Consider the following 22,102-nt stretch of genomic DNA (forward strand, 5'->3'; position numbering starts at 1 on the left):
AGTCTCATGATAGGGATAACCAAAGAATATTTACATTTATGTATGTATATATGATTGCATATGTTTGTGAATATATATATATACGTGATATGTATACACATATAAACGTACATATATACATACATATATAACTCCGTTCTATTACTTGAAAACTGCTATACTAACAAAAGGAAGACTTAATTTAATTAGGTAAATTTATAAATTGTCAAATTATGATGGTTAGCACTTCAATTATTGCATATGCTTTGAGATCAAAGATTTTCCCATAATATTCAGAGAAGATGCATGCAAATAAAATACAATGAGAAACAACTTTTTTGTTTTGCTTTTATGAAATAGCACTGGCAAATCAGCTAAGAGGAAAGCACTTCCACCCTTCAACCAAATTTCAAAAAGTGGATAAAAATATCTTAGACAAACTGTTGGGATGCTTTGTATAAAGTGCCTCACATGATCCTAGGATCACGTATATACTTACTACAAAATGCTTTGGGGGCTGAAAAAAGGAAATAAACACACATGAAACCAAATCTTCATTATCCAAACGAAAGTCTTCATGTTTACAGAGCTATCTCATTAAATGACCATCAAATACATAATAAAAGATTTTACTGTTCTTAGTTTACAAAATTTTGATATTCAGAATAAATTTACTGATTGTCCTGCACCAGATCTGCTGGATGAGAAATGGGTTCCATGCTTCCTAAAACTACCTGGTGATCCAGATGGAAAAGAATCAATTTGTTTTTCGGTCATAAGAATATAAAATCAGAGAGAAAGCACCAAAGTATCCAGTGACTAAACTAGCCTCATTTATCTAGATAATACAAGGCTTAACAGGTGGGCACTTACCAGGGTCATCGGAAGGCATGTCGACAATCAACTGGTCACTGTATTTTCCATATAAGCCATTCGTGCATATGGCTACTATTTGAAGAACATAACTCATATTGGGTAGTAAATTATTGAGAATAGCACCCTAAAAGAAAGATGTCAGTCATTACACAAATGTTTTATTCTCAAGGAGTCCTAATATAGTAGACATTGTCCTTAGAAAACTTTTTTCTCATTTGTCAATGGAAAATATTTGTATTTTATTATTAATAACTTAAGAAAATGTTTATGCGGTTAAGTTGAAAGAGCTACTGAAAAAATGGTTGTTTTTTTTTGCTTTTTAAAAACCAGATTGAGTTTTAGAAAGTTTCATTTTTAACTAGAACTCATAAAATTCATGTGTCCAAAAACTATAGGTTAACATTACATACAAATAAACATGTAACATTTGCAAAAAGCAAAATGCAAATACACAATTAAAAGCAATGTTTTTCTTTATCTTAGCAATATATAAGCCAGACAGTAATAGAATTATTATCTTCACATCATTCTGAAATGAAAAATAGTGCATTCCCATAAATTCCACCACTTTCCCAGTTCCTAGTCTCTATGTTGTAGTCAACCGAATGAAAAAAGTTGGTACAAATTTTATCTGTGTTGTCCATGTGATATCCAACATCGTGACAACAAGGGCACTTTTGTTTAAATGCACGTTCCTAGGGCATTGGGGACTCTAGCTGTCTGAATGCAGAGTTCAGTGTCTTTGACCGGCAGTGGGGCCACACCCAGCTGAGGTTTTCTCAACTAAACCCCAATCTATGGGCAACACTTCCCTACCAATGCCAAGGTGAATACCGAGATGCTCAGGTCACAGAAGGACTCTGTACTTCATTTTCTTTGGTTTGTGTGCATGGGTGGGAAGGAAGAGCAGGTGGATATTTCCTAGGGATTACCTGCCTTGTGTCCTGAAAGTTCTGTCTTAATTGACTTCACATGTGCTGCTTGCCAATTTGATGCAAAAAAAAAAAAAAAAAAAAAAAAAAAATGAAAAAGGATTTTTGAGACCCCTTACTCTATTTTTCTTGTGCTGGCGTAGTATGGTGTGGGAAATAACACACTGATGGTATCAGAGCATGGAGATTCCAGGCTCAATTCTTTCCACAACTGTGAGATCACAGTCAAAGAATTTAACTGCTCTTTGAGTCCTTTTATTTGTAGAGAGAAGCCACACTAGATGATCTCTAGCTCCTGTCTTCTATATGTGTCTACTCTATAATGTCATCGACAAAGTTGTGGTCTCCCTGTCATTCAAAATAGAAATAAGAACCTCGTGTAACTCACTGTAAGTTTTGTCGTCATTTAGCATAGCTTCTGCTTCTCCTCCCCACTGAAGAACCTCATATAAAGTCTAAGGCAACCATATACAATCACTTGTGAGATCTTACCTTGAAAATTAAACTCTAATGTTATCAATACAAGAAACAATTGATCTTATAGTTACCAAGTCTTGATAGCCATCTGTCAAAAATTCATGCTTGGTTTGGTCTTCTCCCTCTAACTGCTGGTACAAAACTGCAAACTTCTCGATCATGGTATCATAAACGACTCGCGGTCTCTCCCACGTAACCAGAAGGCTGGTATAATTCTCTGGGTCAGCTTGAACATTTTCTGGTTCTGAACTACAAACTTCAAAGAGAAAGAAAAATACAATTATTGACACAACTGTCAGGATTTTAACAAGTAAAACATGTTCTGTGAAAATTTTTGTGGTATTTTATTTCAATAGAAGGTAAAAAGAAAGTTACACTTACCTGCTGTGGACCTTTTGTTTATGTCACTTCCTGTATATGAACTACTTCTTCCTTGCCGCCTAGCTATCTGTGCAAGTCCTACCTCCCCATTCAGGAAAGTTCTTGGCCAAATGCTACCTCCTCTGATCTCCGCTGAAGTGATCTGTGTCATTTTCAATTGTCTGATTTGTTTCACTACTATTATCGAATTAATTGCCTATTCTCTTATATTAATTGCATATTCTCTTTCTGAATAGGTCTTAACTCTTCTAGCAGATTATAAACATAAAAAACATAGCTTTTTATTTCTGTATTGATTAGAAAACTGTCTTAAATATATCTGGCATACAAATTCATTTTTAGAAATAAATGAACAAAGGATATCTTCAACTTTACGATGCCTTTATTTCTCTTGTTAGGTACCAGACAAATATGTTGACCTTGGGACGAGGAGAATTTCAATTATAAACAATGGTCGATTATTGGACATTTTGTTGACAGAAAATCCGTGAAATAATTCAAATTTTCCAATCAGAGAAAACCATAGGAGAACAAAACTATCATTTCAGAATTTTTCAGATGTGCTGACGAATGTCCCACTTTGGAATAATAAATTGATTAATCAATTAATTTCAGGGAATTAGAAGAATTGTTTGTCTCATCTAAAAAAGTAGTATTTTGAAAATCTTTCAGGGGCTTCTTAAAATAAATTCAAGCCTGTATTGGGAAGGGTGACAAAAATTTAGTCCCATCAGAAAGAGTACTGATACTTTTTGAAATACATTCATAATGTGATCGTTTTGACTAATTTTGAGGACAAAAACAATGTGATTTTATGACATTGTGCAAATGAAGCAAAGTAATAAATATAATCTCTTCATAGGCCAGATATATTTGCAAACGAGAGGGAGAGAAAGGTCACTGAGGTCAAAGATTAATTAACGTAATATGCGTACAGAATCTGGCTTTTGTTTTCAGGGGACACTTGAAGTTACAAAGCCACTGGATGAGATCATGCAGTTGACACAGGTCACCCAATTGTCACTGATACAAAAACTATTTCAAGGTTTCAGTGAAAACGTCTCCACAGCATCAGAATATGCCCCCAAGTCCCCTTTCTCTATACTAGTCTGTAGTTTATCTTGTGAACACAAGAGGGCACCCCCAAACAACAATTGGCCTTATAAATTGGAACAATTTTTACACACCGTATTTAGTACTAGCCATTTTAGCAGATGTACTCTATGGTAGCAATATGATATATGAATGATTCAGAAAAATATAAACATATACATGTTATATACATAAAAGCATGTATAACTTTATATGAGTTAGAGATAGGATTTATCACTGTAAAAACTGTGATGTTATTTTTTGTTTACTGAGGATTTATTGTGTTTATTTGGGAATAAGAGGACAATTCCTTCATTATCAGAACACATGAATTCAGAATAAGAAATTTTTTTCTAATTTAGCTCCCGACTACATCATCGTTACTCCAGCTAGTGATACTTCTATTAGTGTCCACCAGATGGCAGAAGACCATCAAATCATCTCCAAAGGAAGCTACTCACATAAACTGTCATTGGAGGAACAGGATCGCCTCAGTCTTGCTTGTAAAGATGCCCAAGTCCGTTTTTAGAAGGCTGAAAGCTATTCTGGACAATAGCAGTTGCAGATTTTTGTCCTCAAAAAATCAATCCCAGTTTTTATACAGTGACAATGATTTAAAGTGAACTATTCTCTTCCCTCCAGATGAAACAATCTTAAAATGCATTAAAAGTTTTATGCATGCACACAAAACATAAAAATCGCTGGAGAATAATGCAAAATTACTAGTTGCAAGATACCCAAAGGACTACTGCCTAAATGGCACAAACTCCTTTGGCCAGGGGTCTATGTTTATCTTCACTTAACAGTAGAAATCACAGGTGCTTCATAATTTAAGAATCACCAGGAATACAAAGGAGGCTTCTAAAAAGACAGCTATACTTGTCATCAGGTTTCCATTGCTTTGCTTTCTTCTTTATAGATCTATAAGATCTTACCGGTAATTTTTAAAATAGTTTAAACATATTTTGATTAGAAACGTATTTTACCATTTCTTTTATTCTTTTATTCAGTAATAAAACACTCCTTTTATTTACTGATCATCAATCACTCAGTCATAGGTTATAAAGCTGCAACTAAATCTTGTATTTTAGATACTGAAATACAGGATTTTATGAGGAAAAGATACGGATTTTAGAACGTATTCAAACGATAAGCCCGCACTTCTGTACGGAGTCTATAATCTTGCCAGAGGGTTGCCCTTTTAGTAGGACTGGATCTTTTAAATAAATCTAGTTAATTCTATATACATACACTATTTGGTGTTCAAACATAAAGCTGGGTAATTGCCATGGAATAAGTTTCAATTTGCACTAAATTTTCCAGGTTTTCTTTATGTTTCTTACTGAAATTATTTTGATTATCTTATTAGAAGGACAGACACTCTATAAAGCACATTATCTGGATGTAAAATAAAGAAGATTTTCCAGATCAACATATACTCTGACATCAAATACAAACTACTAAGTGTTATAAACTGGTAACAAAAGTGTAATTTCCTTGATTATGGGGGGTCCAGAACTACGTTGAGGCCCCATTTCCTTTGTCAGGACTGAATTTCACTCCTGGATTCCTTCCCACAGCGACATGTGATCTGGGTCATAGCTGCTGATTCTTTAAGGAATGCTGGCCAAGGAGGAGAATTCGGTGTCTGCAAGTCCTTGACTATGAGCCAGACTACGCCAAGCCTTTGGTCCCTGTCCAGTCACAGAGAGGACAAGTGCTTGCTTTGGTACAGATGCAAAGGATCCTCACATGTAAAGAACGAGGAGGTAGTCCCATTTTTCAGGGTGCAATAAATGTTCTTACTTAAAAACTTATTTTAACATTCAATCCTCAACTACTGGTTCCAGTCACTGTTGATATGCAGATAAAGATGCTGCTGTCCCTGCCTTTAGGAAGCTCGGTCCCCTGACCCTTATATGAGTATTTAGTAAGCTATAGAACATAACGGGTGTTTTCAGTCTCTAAGTCCTAGACTCCATTTACAGAGGAATGCAAAATAAACTTGTAAAGGATTTGCCATTTAGACAAAATTAGGTTGTGCTTTTCAAATTATACGTTTTTCCCACGAAAAGCTATAAAACTTCACTAACTTTTAAAAGCTGATACAAAGTCATTTATCCTCTCACCACTCATATAAACGTAAGTGAAGAGTGAATACAAAAAGATTAATAAGAAAAGCACTGGGTGTCAAAATGCGGAAAAAGAAAATGAGAAAAAGAAATAAAGAAGTACAAATGAGGAGAACATGACAGTAGGTTGGCTGTGACAAGGCTCTCGGCTAATCATGCAAGTTGATGGCCAAGGGCAGATATGAGTTTCCTTCTGTCTTTTCTCTTTCATGCACCCACCATGGCAGAAGAGCAGTCAGCCCAGAGGGAAAAGGCTCAGCCCTAGCTCCATGGATTTAGCGTAACAATGTGGGTGGAGGTGAAAAGACAGAGTGGTGATTCTTGAGGAGTGGCAGAAAAAAGGTCACAGTTATCTATGTCACTAGGTTTTACCCAATTATTTTCCACTGACTCGAAGTTTGGTGCAGTTTAACACAACCCGTGACAAAAGTACCCGTGAATGCACACTGATAAATCCACCACATCCTTGTTTGTGGTTTATGAGCCTCATTTAAAAAAATACTGAGACAGGTACTTTAACAACTATTGTGACAGGGGTTTAAAGATTTACAGACTCAGAAGACCACCAATATTAAGGTTCTGATTTCCCCTCAGGGAGTAGCAGATCTTAATAAAACTAACATAAACATTGCCACAACTGTTAAAAGTAGTAACTACAGATGACCTGTTGCTGTTTTGCACCTCTAAATGATTACATCATTAGCTTCAGACTAAATAGCCAAAAGAAATCTTTCAAATTCTACCTAATTCAGTCAATCTTCTCTACAGTAGCTTCATCAACAGTTTGATTTCTAGTATATAATCTTCTAAGAAGCAAATAACCTTCACAGCACTTTTCTGCATCTAGTTAGAGCAGAGTGTTAACATACATGTGACCTTAATGAATGCTATTTACAACCACTGACCTTCAAGAAGGTGAATCTGCTGATGTATAATTCATCATGACATTTTTCAGGAAATTATAGAAAATTTCTCATCGCTCAAATACAACATTTGGGTATAAAGACACGCTTTTCATGTTACTCTGCCTTGAAAAGCATTTTACATTTTGTTGGTTTTTAAAATTTTCATTAAATATATTACAATGCTAGCAAGTAAGATTTGAAGTGGATTTATAGTTCTATTCAACAAAAACTTTAAACACAGAAAATTTGAATAGCACCATGCATTTGCTGTGATACTATATATATATATATATATATATATATATATGGTATACGGTGTATATATATTAACATACACACACATGCACACATATATACATGACAGTATATATACACACACTACAACAATAGAAGCTATAAGTCTAGAGCACATTATTTTCAAAGGACTGTTCTGCTTTGCACACATTAGTTCATTTAAAACTCACAACAACTGTACAAGGTGGCACTTTAAGTCTCATTTAATAGGTGAAGAAACTGAGGCTTAAAGAAATTAAGCATTTTTATGTAACTACGAAGTATTGGCACTGAGGTTTGAAGCCCAAAGACTAAGGACTTCAAAGCCCAAGCTTTTCCCTACTGTGCTTCAAGAAGCCTCTGCTTCTTAGAGCGAGTCTTGCTAGTGGGCTGAGAGGAGTGGGAAAGTATCTGGTGCCCAGAAGGCATGGGGCAAAGTTGAACTTCACCTACTTTACACTCATGCTATGTTTGTAAGAGTAGTCACACATATTTCTCCTTATCTAAAAGACAGCTTTTACTAACTCCTTTCATATCAAATGGTTCTATTAAATCCTGTGATTCTTAGAAGAGTCAGTGTCCATTCCACGAGGTCAAAAAGAAATGCCTTCTAATAAATGGCAGCTCCACATAAAAAAAATGCAAAAATAGAGGGATGAAGCTTTGGTAAAATATGTATTCATGCACAAACACTTATTGAGTTCCTGCTGTGAATGCAGAAATGAATAAGGCTTGATCTCTACTTTTAAGGAGTTACCTGGATGTACAGACCTCACATGGTTTTTGCAATTATTTGCAATGTATGTTGGAAAATATATTTTTCTATAATTCATTGAGAGCAGAATTCTGACAACTTCCATGCCAACTCTTACTTCTCTCTTGGTCAAAATGAGGATGTTAGATATTTATAATAGCAAAAATATATAAATAAAACCTGAATGTCCCAAACTGAGAAACTGGTTTAATAAGTTATTATGACTATCCAATGGAATACTACATCAAGAATGGTGTGTTAACAATATATTTATATAATTGAGTGAAACAAAATCAACAGGTATATGTAGTACAGTTTCATATGTGTGAGAAATAATATATTTTTAAGAGGTCTAGAAGGATATTTATTAAAATCCTCATAGCAGTTATCTATGTGTGCTGACATTTTAGGAGATTTTTTTTTTCTTCTGTGTGCTTACCTATATTTTCTACTTTAAAAATGTTCATGTAATACTTATTTTAATAAATATTGAATACTGAACATAAATGCAAAACTCAATTCTTATTCTCAAACTCAGGTCAAGAAAGCGGAAAGGAGATGGTATTATTAGTATTAAGGAGATAGTATTAAGAGAAAAAGCATCACAGGACTATGTACATGGCAAATGATAATAAGCCCTTACTGAACGCAAATACTCATGATGGAAAATGCAAGAATTCAATTGCTCCAATTTGTGAAAAAAGCTAGTACTATTTTTGTCAAGTTTTATGTCATTAAGGTCATAAAATTATGGAAGCAGAAAATTTATGTTCCCTTATAAATATTTAGCATAGTGGAGAGAAATTTGGAAGTCTTTCAAATCAGATAGACTTGGGTTCAAATACTGACTCAGCCCTTTATAGTTCTGTGAACTTGGACAGACCACTTAATGTCATCTTCCCAAACTGTAAAATGAGGAAAAAGGAGGCCAATGCTTGCTTGAACCCACTGGTTCACACGATACATAGTAGCTATTGCTGTTTTTGCTATGAATTTTGGAAGTCATCACTTAACAGTGGAAACAACAATATGCTACATTCAATCAGAACTGCATATGGTTTACACATTAAATGGTGTGAAAGGCAGCCATTAAGTGTTTGTATTATATGGAAATTGATTCTTTTAGTCATTCGATAAATATTTGGAGAATGAGAGCTTTACTTCAGCTCAGCAATAGAGGTAAAGAGATGAAAAACTTAGTTATGTCCTTCATGGGGTTCCGAGTCAGGTGGGGGAGACAAAAAGTATACAGACAATTATTTGATAGCAACTGCTATGCAGTCTGGATGCAAAGAACACAGGAGCACCTGGGCACATCACACGATGCCAAACGGGCATCATTTATTGTGTCCTCTAGGGGTGAGGGGTCACCATCGGTTCAGTCCGGTGCCCGGGCCTCAGCCAGACTCGGTGGGGATGGAGGTAGAGTAGGGGTTGGCCCCCCAGTGAGTGCAGTGGTCTACTTGAGTCTTGAAGAATAAGGAGGAGACAAACAATAAAGACAGCAGGAAGGAGCATGGCAGGGCAAGGAAGGAGCCCGGAGAGATGCAACCTGGGAGAATGTGGTCTGCCTTCTTCAGGGGACCTCAGAGTTCAGCACGAGAGAAGGAAGCTAACTGGGGAGGAGCAAACACTAAGAAAGTACTGAACAGGACCTACCGTGCAAAGACACACATTTGGAAGAGTTTTAATAAAATATAACTGACAAAAGAGAATCATATTTATTTAATTTGCTAATTGGTCATTTGTATTTTAGAAAAGAAGATGGTTAAACCCCGTTTCTTTTTTCTACTCAACTGTCTATTATTTACCAGACAGGATGTTAGTGTATTAAGTATTGCTGGTAAAAATATAATTAAATTCCCTAATTTGGGGGCAATTTAATTTGAAACTGAATATCACATTAAATGCAGCTATTTATCTCTGCTGTCTTGTGTTCTGTTTTTATTGTTGTTAAGGATGAACAATTCTCACAAATATCACATTAAAATAAGAAAAACATGCTGTTTTAATGCCTAATCTTCAAAAGGAGATGATCATTAAATTAATATTCTACAAAACCAAAAATTCACTGCCGGGCTGAGATCAAAGAAGACCATGTACTTGGAAAGGGTTTTAAGTCTCCAAACCAAAGGCTACTTCAAATATTTCTTTCATGAACCAGTCCATCTTCAGTGTCAAATGAAAAGGACATGTCAGTAGATGCCACTGGTTGTGTCCTCTGGGCATTTTCAAAGGCTTCTGACTGTTGTGTCAGCTTCCAAAGGAACAGAAGGCGCTGCAGGGATGTCCCCCCACATGTTCTCCATTGCCTGACAAGGACAAGTTCTTTTCCCCTAAAGAAGGCAACTGGGGAAAAGACTAACTTTTTATTCCTTAACTATCCAGAGCATTTGCCTTCAGTCCCTCCTACGGGCTAGTTCTTTTCCGGGAGCTGCCAACACAAAGATGAACTCTTCACAACTCAAATCACATGCCCAGACTCAGCTCAAATGTGGTTTTCTCATTGAAGCTCCCTGATCACCCCGGATGTGATCTCCCCAAGCTCTGAACACCTCAGTCCCTTATTCCCTTCTTGCTTATAGCTCTTAGCCCAGGCAAATGCCAGAAAGTGAATTTGGAGGTGCGCACGTGGCTTTGCCATCTGTTTCTGTGTGTTTTACAAAAATCGCTTTCCTTATTGAATCTCAGTGTTTCTTATCTGAAAAATGGGGTTCTTCATGTGGGGAAGAACATATTTCTTAAATTGCCATTTTTATGAATGTGGTAACTGAGATTCAGAGATGTTAAAGAGTTTATCTAAAGCTACAAAGCTAATAATCAAAATATTTCTAAAAATCTGTCTTGTATGTTTTCCATTGTACCACAATTATCTCCCACAACACTGAATCTGGGTGAGTTACAGAAAAATTATATTTCAATACATACCTGCTTCATGAATCTCTTCCTTTCCAGTATATGAGGAAAACACCTGCCTAGAAAATTTGTACTGTTGCTCTCGAAAATTATTTTGTAAGTAGTCCATCAGCATGACGTAACCAGACTGCTGCATTGTAAGAACTTCACAAAAAACAGCCAACTGAAAAGAAGATAAGTTACCAGATAATGTAACATACCTGCTGCAAGGGCATCAGTAAATGCTTTAAAACCATATTCTGTGGTAAAGCTCAGAAAATCATTCTTTTTAGATTTCTTCAAATTACTTCATTTGTTTGAATTTCCAAGATTACCTGGCTTTCAGAGATGCTAACTGTATCTTTAAAAACAATCCAGTCAACAGTGTCTGTGCAGGGAGGGGACGTCAACGAGCCATTGTAAGTGTAATACTCGTCCGTGGAGTTTGGTAGAAGGTTCAGGAGTATGAACGGATCTAACGCAGCCTGTTTCCCTGCAAAGTAACAACATACATACACCTCAGTGGGATCCCAAGTCTGGAAAGCTGTTCAAAACTATGAAACAGAGACATATGCTTTGTTATGTGTTGTGTCAGAACTGAACTTTTAGCAATGTTTTAGATATACTTCAAAAATGGCGATAAAACTAGCATACTTCAAATTTTCTTTCATATATCACTACATAGTGTCATATGCTTCATCTTTACATCAGCAAAATGCTAGAGAGATTATTTTAAATATAAAAGATATTCAGAAATCATGTGACCGTTTCAATAAATACAGAAAAATCATTTCATGAGATTCAATACCTGTTTGTAGAAAGCAAACAGTCTTATTCTGAGGATTATCTTCAAAAGCCCATAAATAAACTCAGATTTAAAGATAACTTGCTGAAAGGTTCCCCCCTAGAGATCAAGAATGAGACAATGATGTCCTACTATCACCATTTCTAGCATCGAACTGGAAGACCAGGGCAGTGCAATAAAGTAAGAGAAAGAGAAAAGGTAATAAAGACTGGACAGGAATAAATAATAATATCATATTTGCCAATAACATGATTGTGCATGTAAAATACTTAAAAAATGTACATACTATTAGAATTAGTAGTCTGTACATTTAGTAAAGTCACGACACACAAGACCAATACACAAGAATTTATCCTATTTCTATATAACAATATCAAACAACAGAAAATGAAATTTACAACAATAGAACTTGAAAAAACAAACAACAAAATATCAAATACAAGTAAATCTAACAAATGATGTGTATGACGTCTATATTTAAAAATACAAAACTTTCTTGAGAGAATTAGATAAAATCTTAAAATAATGGGAAATACCATGTACCTGGGTTTGAAGATTTAGTACCGTAAAAGCTTTGATTTTCTCCAAATTAATTTATGGAGTCAATGAAATCTTAATCAATGTTCCAGGAGAGTGTGTGTGTTAACCAACACGGTGATTTTAAAATTTAATTGGAAATACTGGATATGAATAAATAGTAACATGAGAAAAATAGAAAAGTTAAGGTACTCTTGAACAGTAACAAAGCTGGTGAACTTTTGCTACTAGATAAGAAGACTTATTATATAAAGCTATAAAAATTATGATGGTGAGATCTTTATAGAAAAATAGACAAAGTGAACGTGGAAGGGAACAGAGTCCAGACCCACACAATATATACTCACTTGATTCATGACGGAAAAACATACTACATAGTTGGAATGGATAGCAAGTCCAACGAACGCTGCTGTATCAGTCGAATGTCTTTATGGAAAAAAAGTGAGCCTTGATTCCCTACCACACATCACATCAGTTCTAAATAAATTGCACAAATTAATTCTAAATAGACTATAGATCTAAATGTGAGCAGAACAATAGAGCTTTTGGGCAAAACAGAAAAAGTTATCTTTATAACCCTATGGTAGGTTGAGATTTCTGAAATGGCACACAAAAAGTAGTATTCATAAAGAGAAAATGATAAAGTTTAACATGTGATAATCAACATCTAGTAATCAATAGTCACTATTAAGAGAGCAAAAAGGCAAGACAAAGAATAGAAAATAAATCCTGGATAATGTATATACATACATATTATATTTATTTTATTATGTGCATGAATTATATATAATACAATAATATTGATTTAATTTTGCTAGATATATGCAAGTATATATATATATAACTTGTATCTAGAATAGAGAATTCCTATAAAAAAATTTGTAGAGCTTTCCTAAGTGGTTCTTTAGCCTTGGAACCCTGAAACAATCCAATTTACCTGTCTCCTTGAGTAACCTCATTTTGTTTTTACATTTTCCCACTAACGCTCACCAATGACACTACTTTGGTCAGTTAGCTGTTTGTGTAAGCAGCCATCTACTTACCAGCGAGATCTGTGTCTAACTCACATCCTCTTAACTACCCAGCCCTGTTTATGTCCTCTGCTCCAGCAGGTAGATTTAGGCCATAAGAAATAGTCCCCAAAGCCAAGTTAATCTAGTCTAATTAAGGCAGCACACCGTAGAACAGCAGTTTCAACCCTTATTCAAATCATACGGGGAGCTTTGCGAAATACACCAATATCGTAGGCCTCATCCTACACCATTTAACTTCAAATCTCTAGTGGCAGGGACTTGGCACCTGCATTTTTTAAAAAAGTGCCCAGATGATTCAAATATGCAGCCAGGGTTGAAAACCCCAAGTGGAGAGAAGCTTTGGCAAGATTTCAGTCTTCATGAACCCCATTTTACTCATTATAAAATGAAATGACTGGACTACATGATCTTGATAGTCTAGTCCAGCTCTAAACTCTATCCAGAAAGATTCAAAGAAAAAACAAATTACTTTCATTTAAAAGTTAAATTAATGCATGTGACTTTTTCTTCAATACAGAAACTTTTGAAGGAAGGAAGGATGCTTTTAATATATAGATAACTGTTTCTAGCCTGAATTTAAGACTCCATGTTAGAAATGAAAACCTATTTGACTGAATTGATAGTATTGTTCATACAAGTATATAACCTAAATCTAGTTTTCATCCATTAGAAAATTCTAGCTCTGTTTGCTTTAATTAGTAATTTCTAAATAGATTAATTAGTAACTCCTAAAAGAATGTCTTCCTTTCCCCCAATGTGAAAATGAGATTTTCAGAACTCAGACTCAGATTCAAGAAAGTTTATTTTTAATATGCAAATATTTTCAATTTTCACATTTGTTTTTAATTTAAAATCTTGTGATTAAATAATCTCCCTAATCGCCAATGGGCAACGATTTTTGCTTTTTCTGCTGAAGATGAAATTTATCTGCACATGTTCTATGGACATGTGAATGTGGAGAATACTAATTAAGGAAGGAGCCAGAAACTGACTCACTGCTAAATTAGGCGGGAAATAAAATTACACCAGGGGAGCTAGAGACTGGGGGGAAAAAAGCTAGAATAGAGATGCTGAAACAAAGAATTTTCTTGAAATTAAAAAAGAAATTAAGGAGAAAAACAGTTAAAGAAGAGAAAGAAGCAGAAGAAAGTTTTTGATTTCTCCTTCCTTGACCCCAATGTGGAATTGATTCTTCCTGTCTCTGAGCCTCAGGGGCACTCATCTAGTCTCTCTTATGGACATGTGCACTATTTTATACGTTATTTTTTGTTATCTAGATACATGTCCTAAGTTTCTGTCTTGGGTATCACAAGACTTTTCAATTACAATAGTGCTAATTGGATTAAAGGGGGGTTTGTGTGTGTGTGTGTGTGTGTGTGTGTGTGTGTGTGCGTGTGTGTTTTGCAAAAACATGTTTCATTGGTAACACAAGAGACACTCATACCTGAGCCAACACTGCTCTATTTGTGATCAATTATTCATTCCTTCATTCAATCACTGTTCATTGGAACAAATGTATTGGTGATTAAGCAATCAATCAAATTCCCCTTCTGAGGGAGGCTGGAAGTGGGAGGAGGAAAGATGAGGTTGAAAGATAAAGACCAAACAGAGCCAGCACTAAGGAAAAACTACTAAATACTTAAAACCAACTCCTATGACTTAGGACAATAAGACTTAAGATGGAGTCACTGATAATGTTATCAGAGGTGTGTCTCTTCCTTGCAAATTAAAAATTTCACCTAACAGTTCTTTTTTTTTGTGGGTTCCACTTGGGGAATATTAATTTACTATCTTTGTACGGCTGCCACCTCACCCTCCCTCTGACCTTTCTCTTCCTCTGAAGGAGAAATGGGTTTTTCCCTTGGAGATAAATATAGGAAACAAGCAACCCGACCACATTATAATAAGATAGATTTTATAATCTGGATGGTGGTTGAAAAGTGTTGTGTTTTAGGTAACTCACATTATATGGAGAACATGGAGCAGGATTTGGAGGTTAGCTGCAGTTCCAGAGTCACTGTCTAAGACAAGAACTGCCTTCAATCATCAAGGTTCCCAGCAGCAATGGCTGAGGCCAACACTGGGATGACGTCAGTGCATTGGGCACTGGGGGATTTTCTAGACTCTAAAATAGATTTAATCCAAGAACTCTCAAAATGGCAATATTTAACTTTAGGAGACTTAAGTCATTTAGTTAGCATGGAGTGTATCTAACAACCATTCAAATAATATTGGCACGTGTTTCATATGTGTTCTGAAACATACACGTATAGCTAATATAAATCTCCATTGTCTAGTGGAACAATCTTTGTGGCTAGACTAGCATCTACATTCTGGCTTTATCACATACCAACTGTATAGTCTTAGGTACCCTTGTGGAATATATTGAAACATTAAGTGTCTAGTGAGTAAGTTGACAAGCATGGAGGATTTTATGTTTTGGTAAAAGAGGAGGGAGGAAATTGGTTATACAAGTAGCAGGACAGAGAGACAGAAGACAGATGGGTTACCAGAGGGCAGAGTAGTGTAGTGTGTGCTCCCAGCCAGCCCAAGAGACAATTACTTCTGCTTCCACGTGAAGAGCCAGGGTGTAGACAGAATAATGCAGTTAGGGAATCCATTTTCTTGGGGAGGGTATTATGTGGCAAGCAGTGGCTCTGTGAAGCACCTCTCTCAGTGGCTTGCAAACAGTAGATATTAACAAGTAGACATTAACAAGATATAATCAAGAACAGGAGCAAATTTGTTTCTAAGCTCATGTGAACTTCCACCTAGAGAACCCCCAGAAAGCACTGAAGAGGTGTCGAGACCCAGAGGCCAAAGTGCCCCAGTGATCACACTTGTTCCCACCGGCTGGTGCAAGGCCTGGGAATATTCAGAATTCATTTTTTTAATACAATTGTAAGTGTATGAATTCATACTAGCTGTCTTCTTTCAGTGTTGATAGAATCCACTTTTTGACTAAATGAGAAAAAAAATTAAGTGTGGCTCATGGCATTCAGTGTTAAATTCTGCAATGTGGATGGAGGGAGATAACAGCTTCATTGTGTGTTTGACTGCACCTTTCAAAGAAAGAAAAGAAAAACCGGCTGCACTGCAGGGGTTCATATATTCCTGACTCCTGAAAGTTCGGTCAGTTCAGGTCTTCACGTGTAACTGACAAAGATAAATCAATCCTAGACCAGGCTTCTGCTTTCAAGAAAAGGACATAGACGCATTTTGTTTCTGATTTCAAATTTTGCAACTTCCCAGAGAGTAATAATTATCATTTTATTCATAATTCAGAGTAGTATTAACACCCCGCGTGGGTGCTAAATAACAATAAAATAATAATAACAGGTTTGCTGTCTCTTGCCACTGTTGTCAAAAGCATTTGTTGTGACAAATTACAAGAGACCTGAAATAGCAGGGAAAACACTATCAGAGCATTTTGTATCTTGTCATATATAAGCATTTACCTTCTTCCAAAAATGTTATCTTGTCACATTGGTAAAGCAAAGGACTTCCCAAGAAAACCAGCAGGGAATAAATTTTAACTTGAGTTAAATTTACCTTTCTACCTTAAAACAAGATTTGCATAATATTAATGGGTTTCAAATTATAAATTAGAGTCTTTAATGATTGTTCAATGGAGAGACAGAATAGATAAATACATTTTAAATGCATGATGTAGTGAGATTATTTTCAAGAATAAAATTATAAAACTTCAACTTCCTGCTTACATTTACATTTTATGATTTTTATGTGACAAAAATTTATAAGTTGTTTTTAGTGATAAATGTATAAATCATCAAGTGTGAGAATTGAGAGATTGGTCTTTCCTTCTTTTGGAAAAACAGGCTTTTTGAAATATTGTAAAACATTCATACACATCCAAGGTAGACTCTGGAAGAATGAGATTTCTCCAAATAGCTTACCAAAACGACTAACATTCTCAACTCCATCAATAATTGCTTTATAATCCAAATTTTCTTCTAATCCAACCTGTTAAAGAAGAATATGACATTCTAAACTTGGGATAAAATATTTGGTTAGTTGTTTAATAACATGGACATATTAGTGATTTCCATTTTAAGTATTCAAAAGTAATGTCCTCCAAATACAAACTTTTTTTCACAGCAAGGTAAAAACAAAACAAAGAAAAACCTTTTAAATCTATTAAATTTTCTACCGAGAAAAGTACCTTTTAAAATGCTATGAGTCAGTCACTACTATATCATCATGATGCATAAAAATACTAGCAAATCTCGGCACTCAGAGAACAGTTTGCTTCAGCTGGAAGTGAGGGACCCAATACATGAATACAGGAGCCCCCTTTAAACATAACCATCAAGGGGTTCTCTTTGAAAACGACCACTACTTACCATTCTACTTGTGAGATCTTCTATTTGTTACAAAGCATGTTTTGAGATTTCACATTAATACTTCATGTATTAAAAAAGGAATTAGGTTAGTGTTACATCGATGTATAATGATTACCTCAAATAAAATGGATAAAGCTCTTAACTTTCCTTTTCCTTTAACTGCTTCCTCAAAACTTGAAAATTGGTCCGCATTAAAGCAGTAGATTTGCATCTGTAAATGTAACAATGATGGCTTTATTATATACAAAGACTTCACAAAAATCAGGAGACACTATAACACTTTACCAATTCAATCAATTCTCTCTGAAAAATTCCACAAACTGTATAATCCTACGTTCTGTATATTCTCAAAATATTTTGTCAATTACATGTACATACAAGTGCATTTACTATCATTTATCACCCTCCAAAGAGGAAGGAAATACAAAGTTAGACACATCTAGAACTGAAATTACCCGTTTGAGATCACCAGTTGACACTGAAGTAATCATTTACTACAGCAATTGTCAAATGTAATAAATTATCAAATGTTACTTCAACTATTTTGCTGGAATTCTTTCAAATATGGTTGTACTGTTTCTTGACTGGACATGCCTTTCTTGATGGTCTGAATTACTATTTTTGGACAGTATCGTCTTGCGCTGCATTGATAGTGAAAATCTCAAGAGCTCTGCTTCTATCTAAAGAACAGCAAAAGAGCTCCTTATTTTGTCTCCTCTCCTGCTGTGAGGCTATCCCTTGTTAAATTTTGACTCCAAGTTCCACGTATCTGTCGATAACAGCCTCTACTCTCACTTATGCTTGGGTGCTCCTCGCGTAGTGGGCTTGGAAATCAGGCAACTCAGCTAGTTTAGAAGGGTAATTAAGGGGAGAGCAGAAAGACTGTGAGAAAATTAATGTGTTAGGGCTGTGATCCGTGAACTAGAAAGTGTGAAGCAGAGGGTGGGAGTGATCACCAAAGCCCTTCAAAGACAGGATTTGTAAGCTGACCCCTGAAGGAAGAGCAGCTCAAAAGCGACAGATGAGTAGGCAGGAGAGACAGACGAGTGTTCGAGTCAGAGGGACTGGCTTTGGGAAAGGCCAATAGGCAAGAAAATATGAGAAATGTGGGAAATGGGAAGTAGTTTGTTATGATTTCAGCTGAGCATATGTGGGAGAAGAGGAAAGAGATGAAGCTGGAGGGGCAGGTATGGCCCACACCAGGAAGATCAGGGAGGCGGCCCTGCCTGCAGTTTGGTCTCCGGAGCAATGGCAGTGGCAAGTTTTCGTGCTTTCAGCTAATGGGGGGGTGGGAGGCGCTGGGAGTAGTGAGGGGAGACTAATACTGGAGAGAAGGAGACTAGCCCAGGGACATTATTTAATAATCCAAGTAAGAGACAAAGGTGGCCTGACCTCCCAGATCATTTAGGGACAGAACTGAGAACACTTGACTATAGAATGTGGGAGCCCAGGAAAAAAAGGGCAAGTCAAGGATGCCCCTATTTCCCAGCTTGCATAATGGCATGGAGGGAGTTACAAACAAACAAATAAACAACAAACAAACAAACAATACCACGCAGTAATTATTTGAGGGTCTTTTTAAATAAGAAAAATATGAGTTTTAGTGCACAGATTCTGTACCATTTATTTTGCTGGTTCAGGACTTATGTTGTTAGGGTTTTTGTGTGTGACTTTTATCTTTTTTTCTAAGTAAGTTATATTGTCAGAAAGCTGAACTCTCAGAAGTGAGTGTTATGTGTTTAAGGAGTTGACTTATTTCTTTGACAAACCCAATTTGATAAATGTGCTTTTCTTTAAGGATATTTAATATGTTAAAAATAAATTATAAGCTACAAATTTCAATTGCTTCCACATTACATTTTTTTAGTCCTTTAAGAGATAACTCACTGTAGTCTTATTTGTTTTATTAACTATTTTGGATTATACACTAATATAGTTTCAATATAGGTAATTTAGAAACTATGGGAATTTTGAAGGAGAAAAGTCATTGCCAAGAGAAAAATCACTGTTGATGTTTTCTTTTATTTTTTAATTGCTTCTTTGCTTCTTTACATTTCCTTTCACGAGCATTTCTGTTCAGATTTTTTTTTTGGTGGGGGGAAGGGGAACAGGACTTCTGTTGGGGAACAGTGTGTACTTCCAGGACTTTTTTCCAAGTCAAGTTGTCCTTCAATCTTAGCTGTGGAGGGTGCAGCTCAGCTCCAGGTCCAGTTGCCCTTGCTAGTTGCAGGGGGCGCTGCTCACCATCCCTTGTGGAACTCGAGGAATCGAACTGGCAACCTTGTGGTTGAGAGCCCACTGGCCCATGTGGGAATCGAACCGGCAGCCTTCGGAGTTAGGAGCATGGAGCTCTAACCGCCTGAGCCACCGGGCCGGCCCCTGTTGATGTTTTCTTGATTTCCCTTAATTATTTTTACATCAGTAATAATTCATTTTCTCATTTAATCCTCATAATAACTTCATAAGGCAGATGTTACTATTCTTGTGTCAATTTCACAGCTTAGGTAAATTAAATAATTTTTACAATGGTATGTCTGTAACTAATAACTAAATGGTGAAGTCTGTATTCAAATCTAGTCCATTGGACTCAGACTCTGTACTCTGTCAATAATTAGCTTCCATGTTTTACAAAGTTAAAATAATAATACTATGCAAACTATTTTATACTGTTTTTAAAAAGCATAATATCGCTAAAAAAGTAAAAAGCATTAAGATATTATGATGAACCTTTTTTGTGTAAATCATTCAAAAACATGATTTTTACAAGATCTACATTATTCCATCATAATGTATTTAATCATTTCTTTTTGTTTCAATGTCGCCATGCAACAGCTTAACCTTTTGTTTCCTTCTACCTGCCCCCAAAAGAAAGGAGAGTCTGCAAGACGGATCCTTTCAGGGACTTTGCTAAACCGCTGTGTTTGCACCTTATGCCTCCCTGTTTGGTCCCAGAAAGATGACTGGACAGTCAATGACGAGTAAGATTCCTCACAGAAGGAACAACTCAAGCCAGACGCAGTTGTGGGGACCAACAGGAGAACCCACGGGGGTTCACAGAGGTGGGCACAGCCCCCCACCTTCCTCAGGCTAAGGAAAGCCTCAGCCTCTGTGGCTGCATTCCTTCCCAAAACCTGCAAGGGAAGTGATTCAATGAGGTGCTCTCCATCTATTCATATGCATATAGGTTTTGTCCCTTGGGGAAGTTGAAACTTATGGTCCAGCTGCCTGCAGGCAAGGGTGATTGACTCCAGTCGTTTTCTATTATGATGTATAGGATTCACAGATCTTGAGATTGACAAGCTTTATCTCCTTTGCTCCCCCACCTAACTAATAAAAGTTATTAAGCAGGCCCCACCAGGTGCCACAGCCATAGATTTTAAATGCGGAGGCCAAGGGACCCACAGCCAGACCTTGAGGCTGTGGGTCCCTTGGCCTCCGCATTTAAAATCTATTCATGGCTACTGTCTTTTCTTAATCCTGCGCCACCCTCCTCGCTCCCCACAACTCTAGACAGTTTAAATTTTTTATTATTGTAACTAAATCTTTGCACATACATTTTTGAGCATGTCTGTAGTTATTTTTTTAGACTGAATTGCTACAAATTGAAATGGTGGGCATTGAGAATGAAATATTTGAAGTTCTTGATAAAAACAAGCAAACTGCTTCCCAGAAAGTCTACCAATTTAGACCCTCTCCACATATGTAGGCAGGTGTTTATTTCACCCCATGATTGTTATTTATTGTAATTATACTTATTTTCCCAATTTTAAAGCTGAAAAATGTTCTCGTTTTATTTTGCATTTCTTTGATTCCCCAGTATTTTGATGAAATTTCCCCTTCTTTTTATACTTGGATATGGAAAAAAAATTTATTCATTCATTTAGTCATCAACATTTAGTTATCGTCTATAATATGGCACTTTGGGTTACCAGGAAGTGGAAAACCAAATACAGGTGTGATTGAGCTTAGTCTAGTGAGGAAGACAGACATCAACAAAGTAAATATAACTATGAATTATAAAATTTGATTACAAATTAATCCAATTATATGCTGAATTAAATCTCAATGATTTATAAAATGAAACAGTAACCAGTGGAAGTTGTGACTTACCTCAAGTGGAAATTTTTGTCCTTCTAAACTATGCTCAGATCCGTCAGATGACGTATTGCATTTTCCCCAGTGAAAAGTTATCTTGCTTGCTTTGAACACCATTTCTGAAACTCCTCCACTGAGACGGTAATCATTAGTGAGATTAATTTCCACTAAAAAAAAAAAATTAAAAAAATAAAAGAAAACACACACACACACACACACACAATAAAATTGCATCTGAGTTTCTGAAAATCAAAATTACAAATGTCAACTAAATTTTCTTCCATTAAAGGTATATGAAGGAAATCATTTATGTGATAAATTAAAAAAAGAAGCCATCGTTCTGGAAGCTGAACTTGTAACTCTGCACAATATACTTAATGTATCTTTTTGCCCCAATATGAACTAAAACGAAAAACTTAAATGCTGTGGGACCCTGACAGCAGAAGACAGCCAGTCCACCTGCCCTGTTTGTTTGGTGTCCTGAGATTGCCATTCCCCCAAAGCTCTGCTTCTTAAGGCATTTGATGATAGTGAGGGGGCAGAGTAAATGGAGAAGGAACAGAAGAGGGGA

General features: G+C 36.0%; 1 protein-coding gene across 4 annotated transcripts in view; it reads right to left on the reverse strand.

The window, feature by feature from the left end:
• The window catches only part of PTPRZ1 (protein tyrosine phosphatase receptor type Z1), a 165,480-nt gene that overhangs the window by 53,302 nt on the left and 90,076 nt on the right, over positions 1-22,102 (reverse strand). For all 4 annotated transcript variants that reach the window (XM_019750066.3, XM_019750067.3, XM_019750065.3 and 1 more), the window contains exons 4-10: positions 21,547-21,698; positions 17,552-17,647; positions 16,990-17,056; positions 11,032-11,189; positions 10,730-10,880; positions 2,336-2,520; positions 853-979 (exon numbers count right to left, since the gene is read on the reverse strand). In XM_019750066.3, the coding sequence (XP_019605625.3) occupies positions 853-979; positions 2,336-2,520; positions 10,730-10,880; positions 11,032-11,189; positions 16,990-17,056; positions 17,552-17,647; positions 21,547-21,698 (936 nt within the window). The remainder of the gene's footprint in view (positions 1-852; positions 980-2,335; positions 2,521-10,729; positions 10,881-11,031; positions 11,190-16,989; positions 17,057-17,551; positions 17,648-21,546; positions 21,699-22,102) is intronic.

Source organism: Rhinolophus sinicus, chromosome 8, assembly GCF_057876585.1.
Source record: "Rhinolophus sinicus isolate RSI-liver-muscle chromosome 8, RSI-T2T, whole genome shotgun sequence".
Lineage (NCBI taxonomy): Eukaryota > Metazoa > Chordata > Mammalia > Chiroptera > Rhinolophidae > Rhinolophus > Rhinolophus sinicus.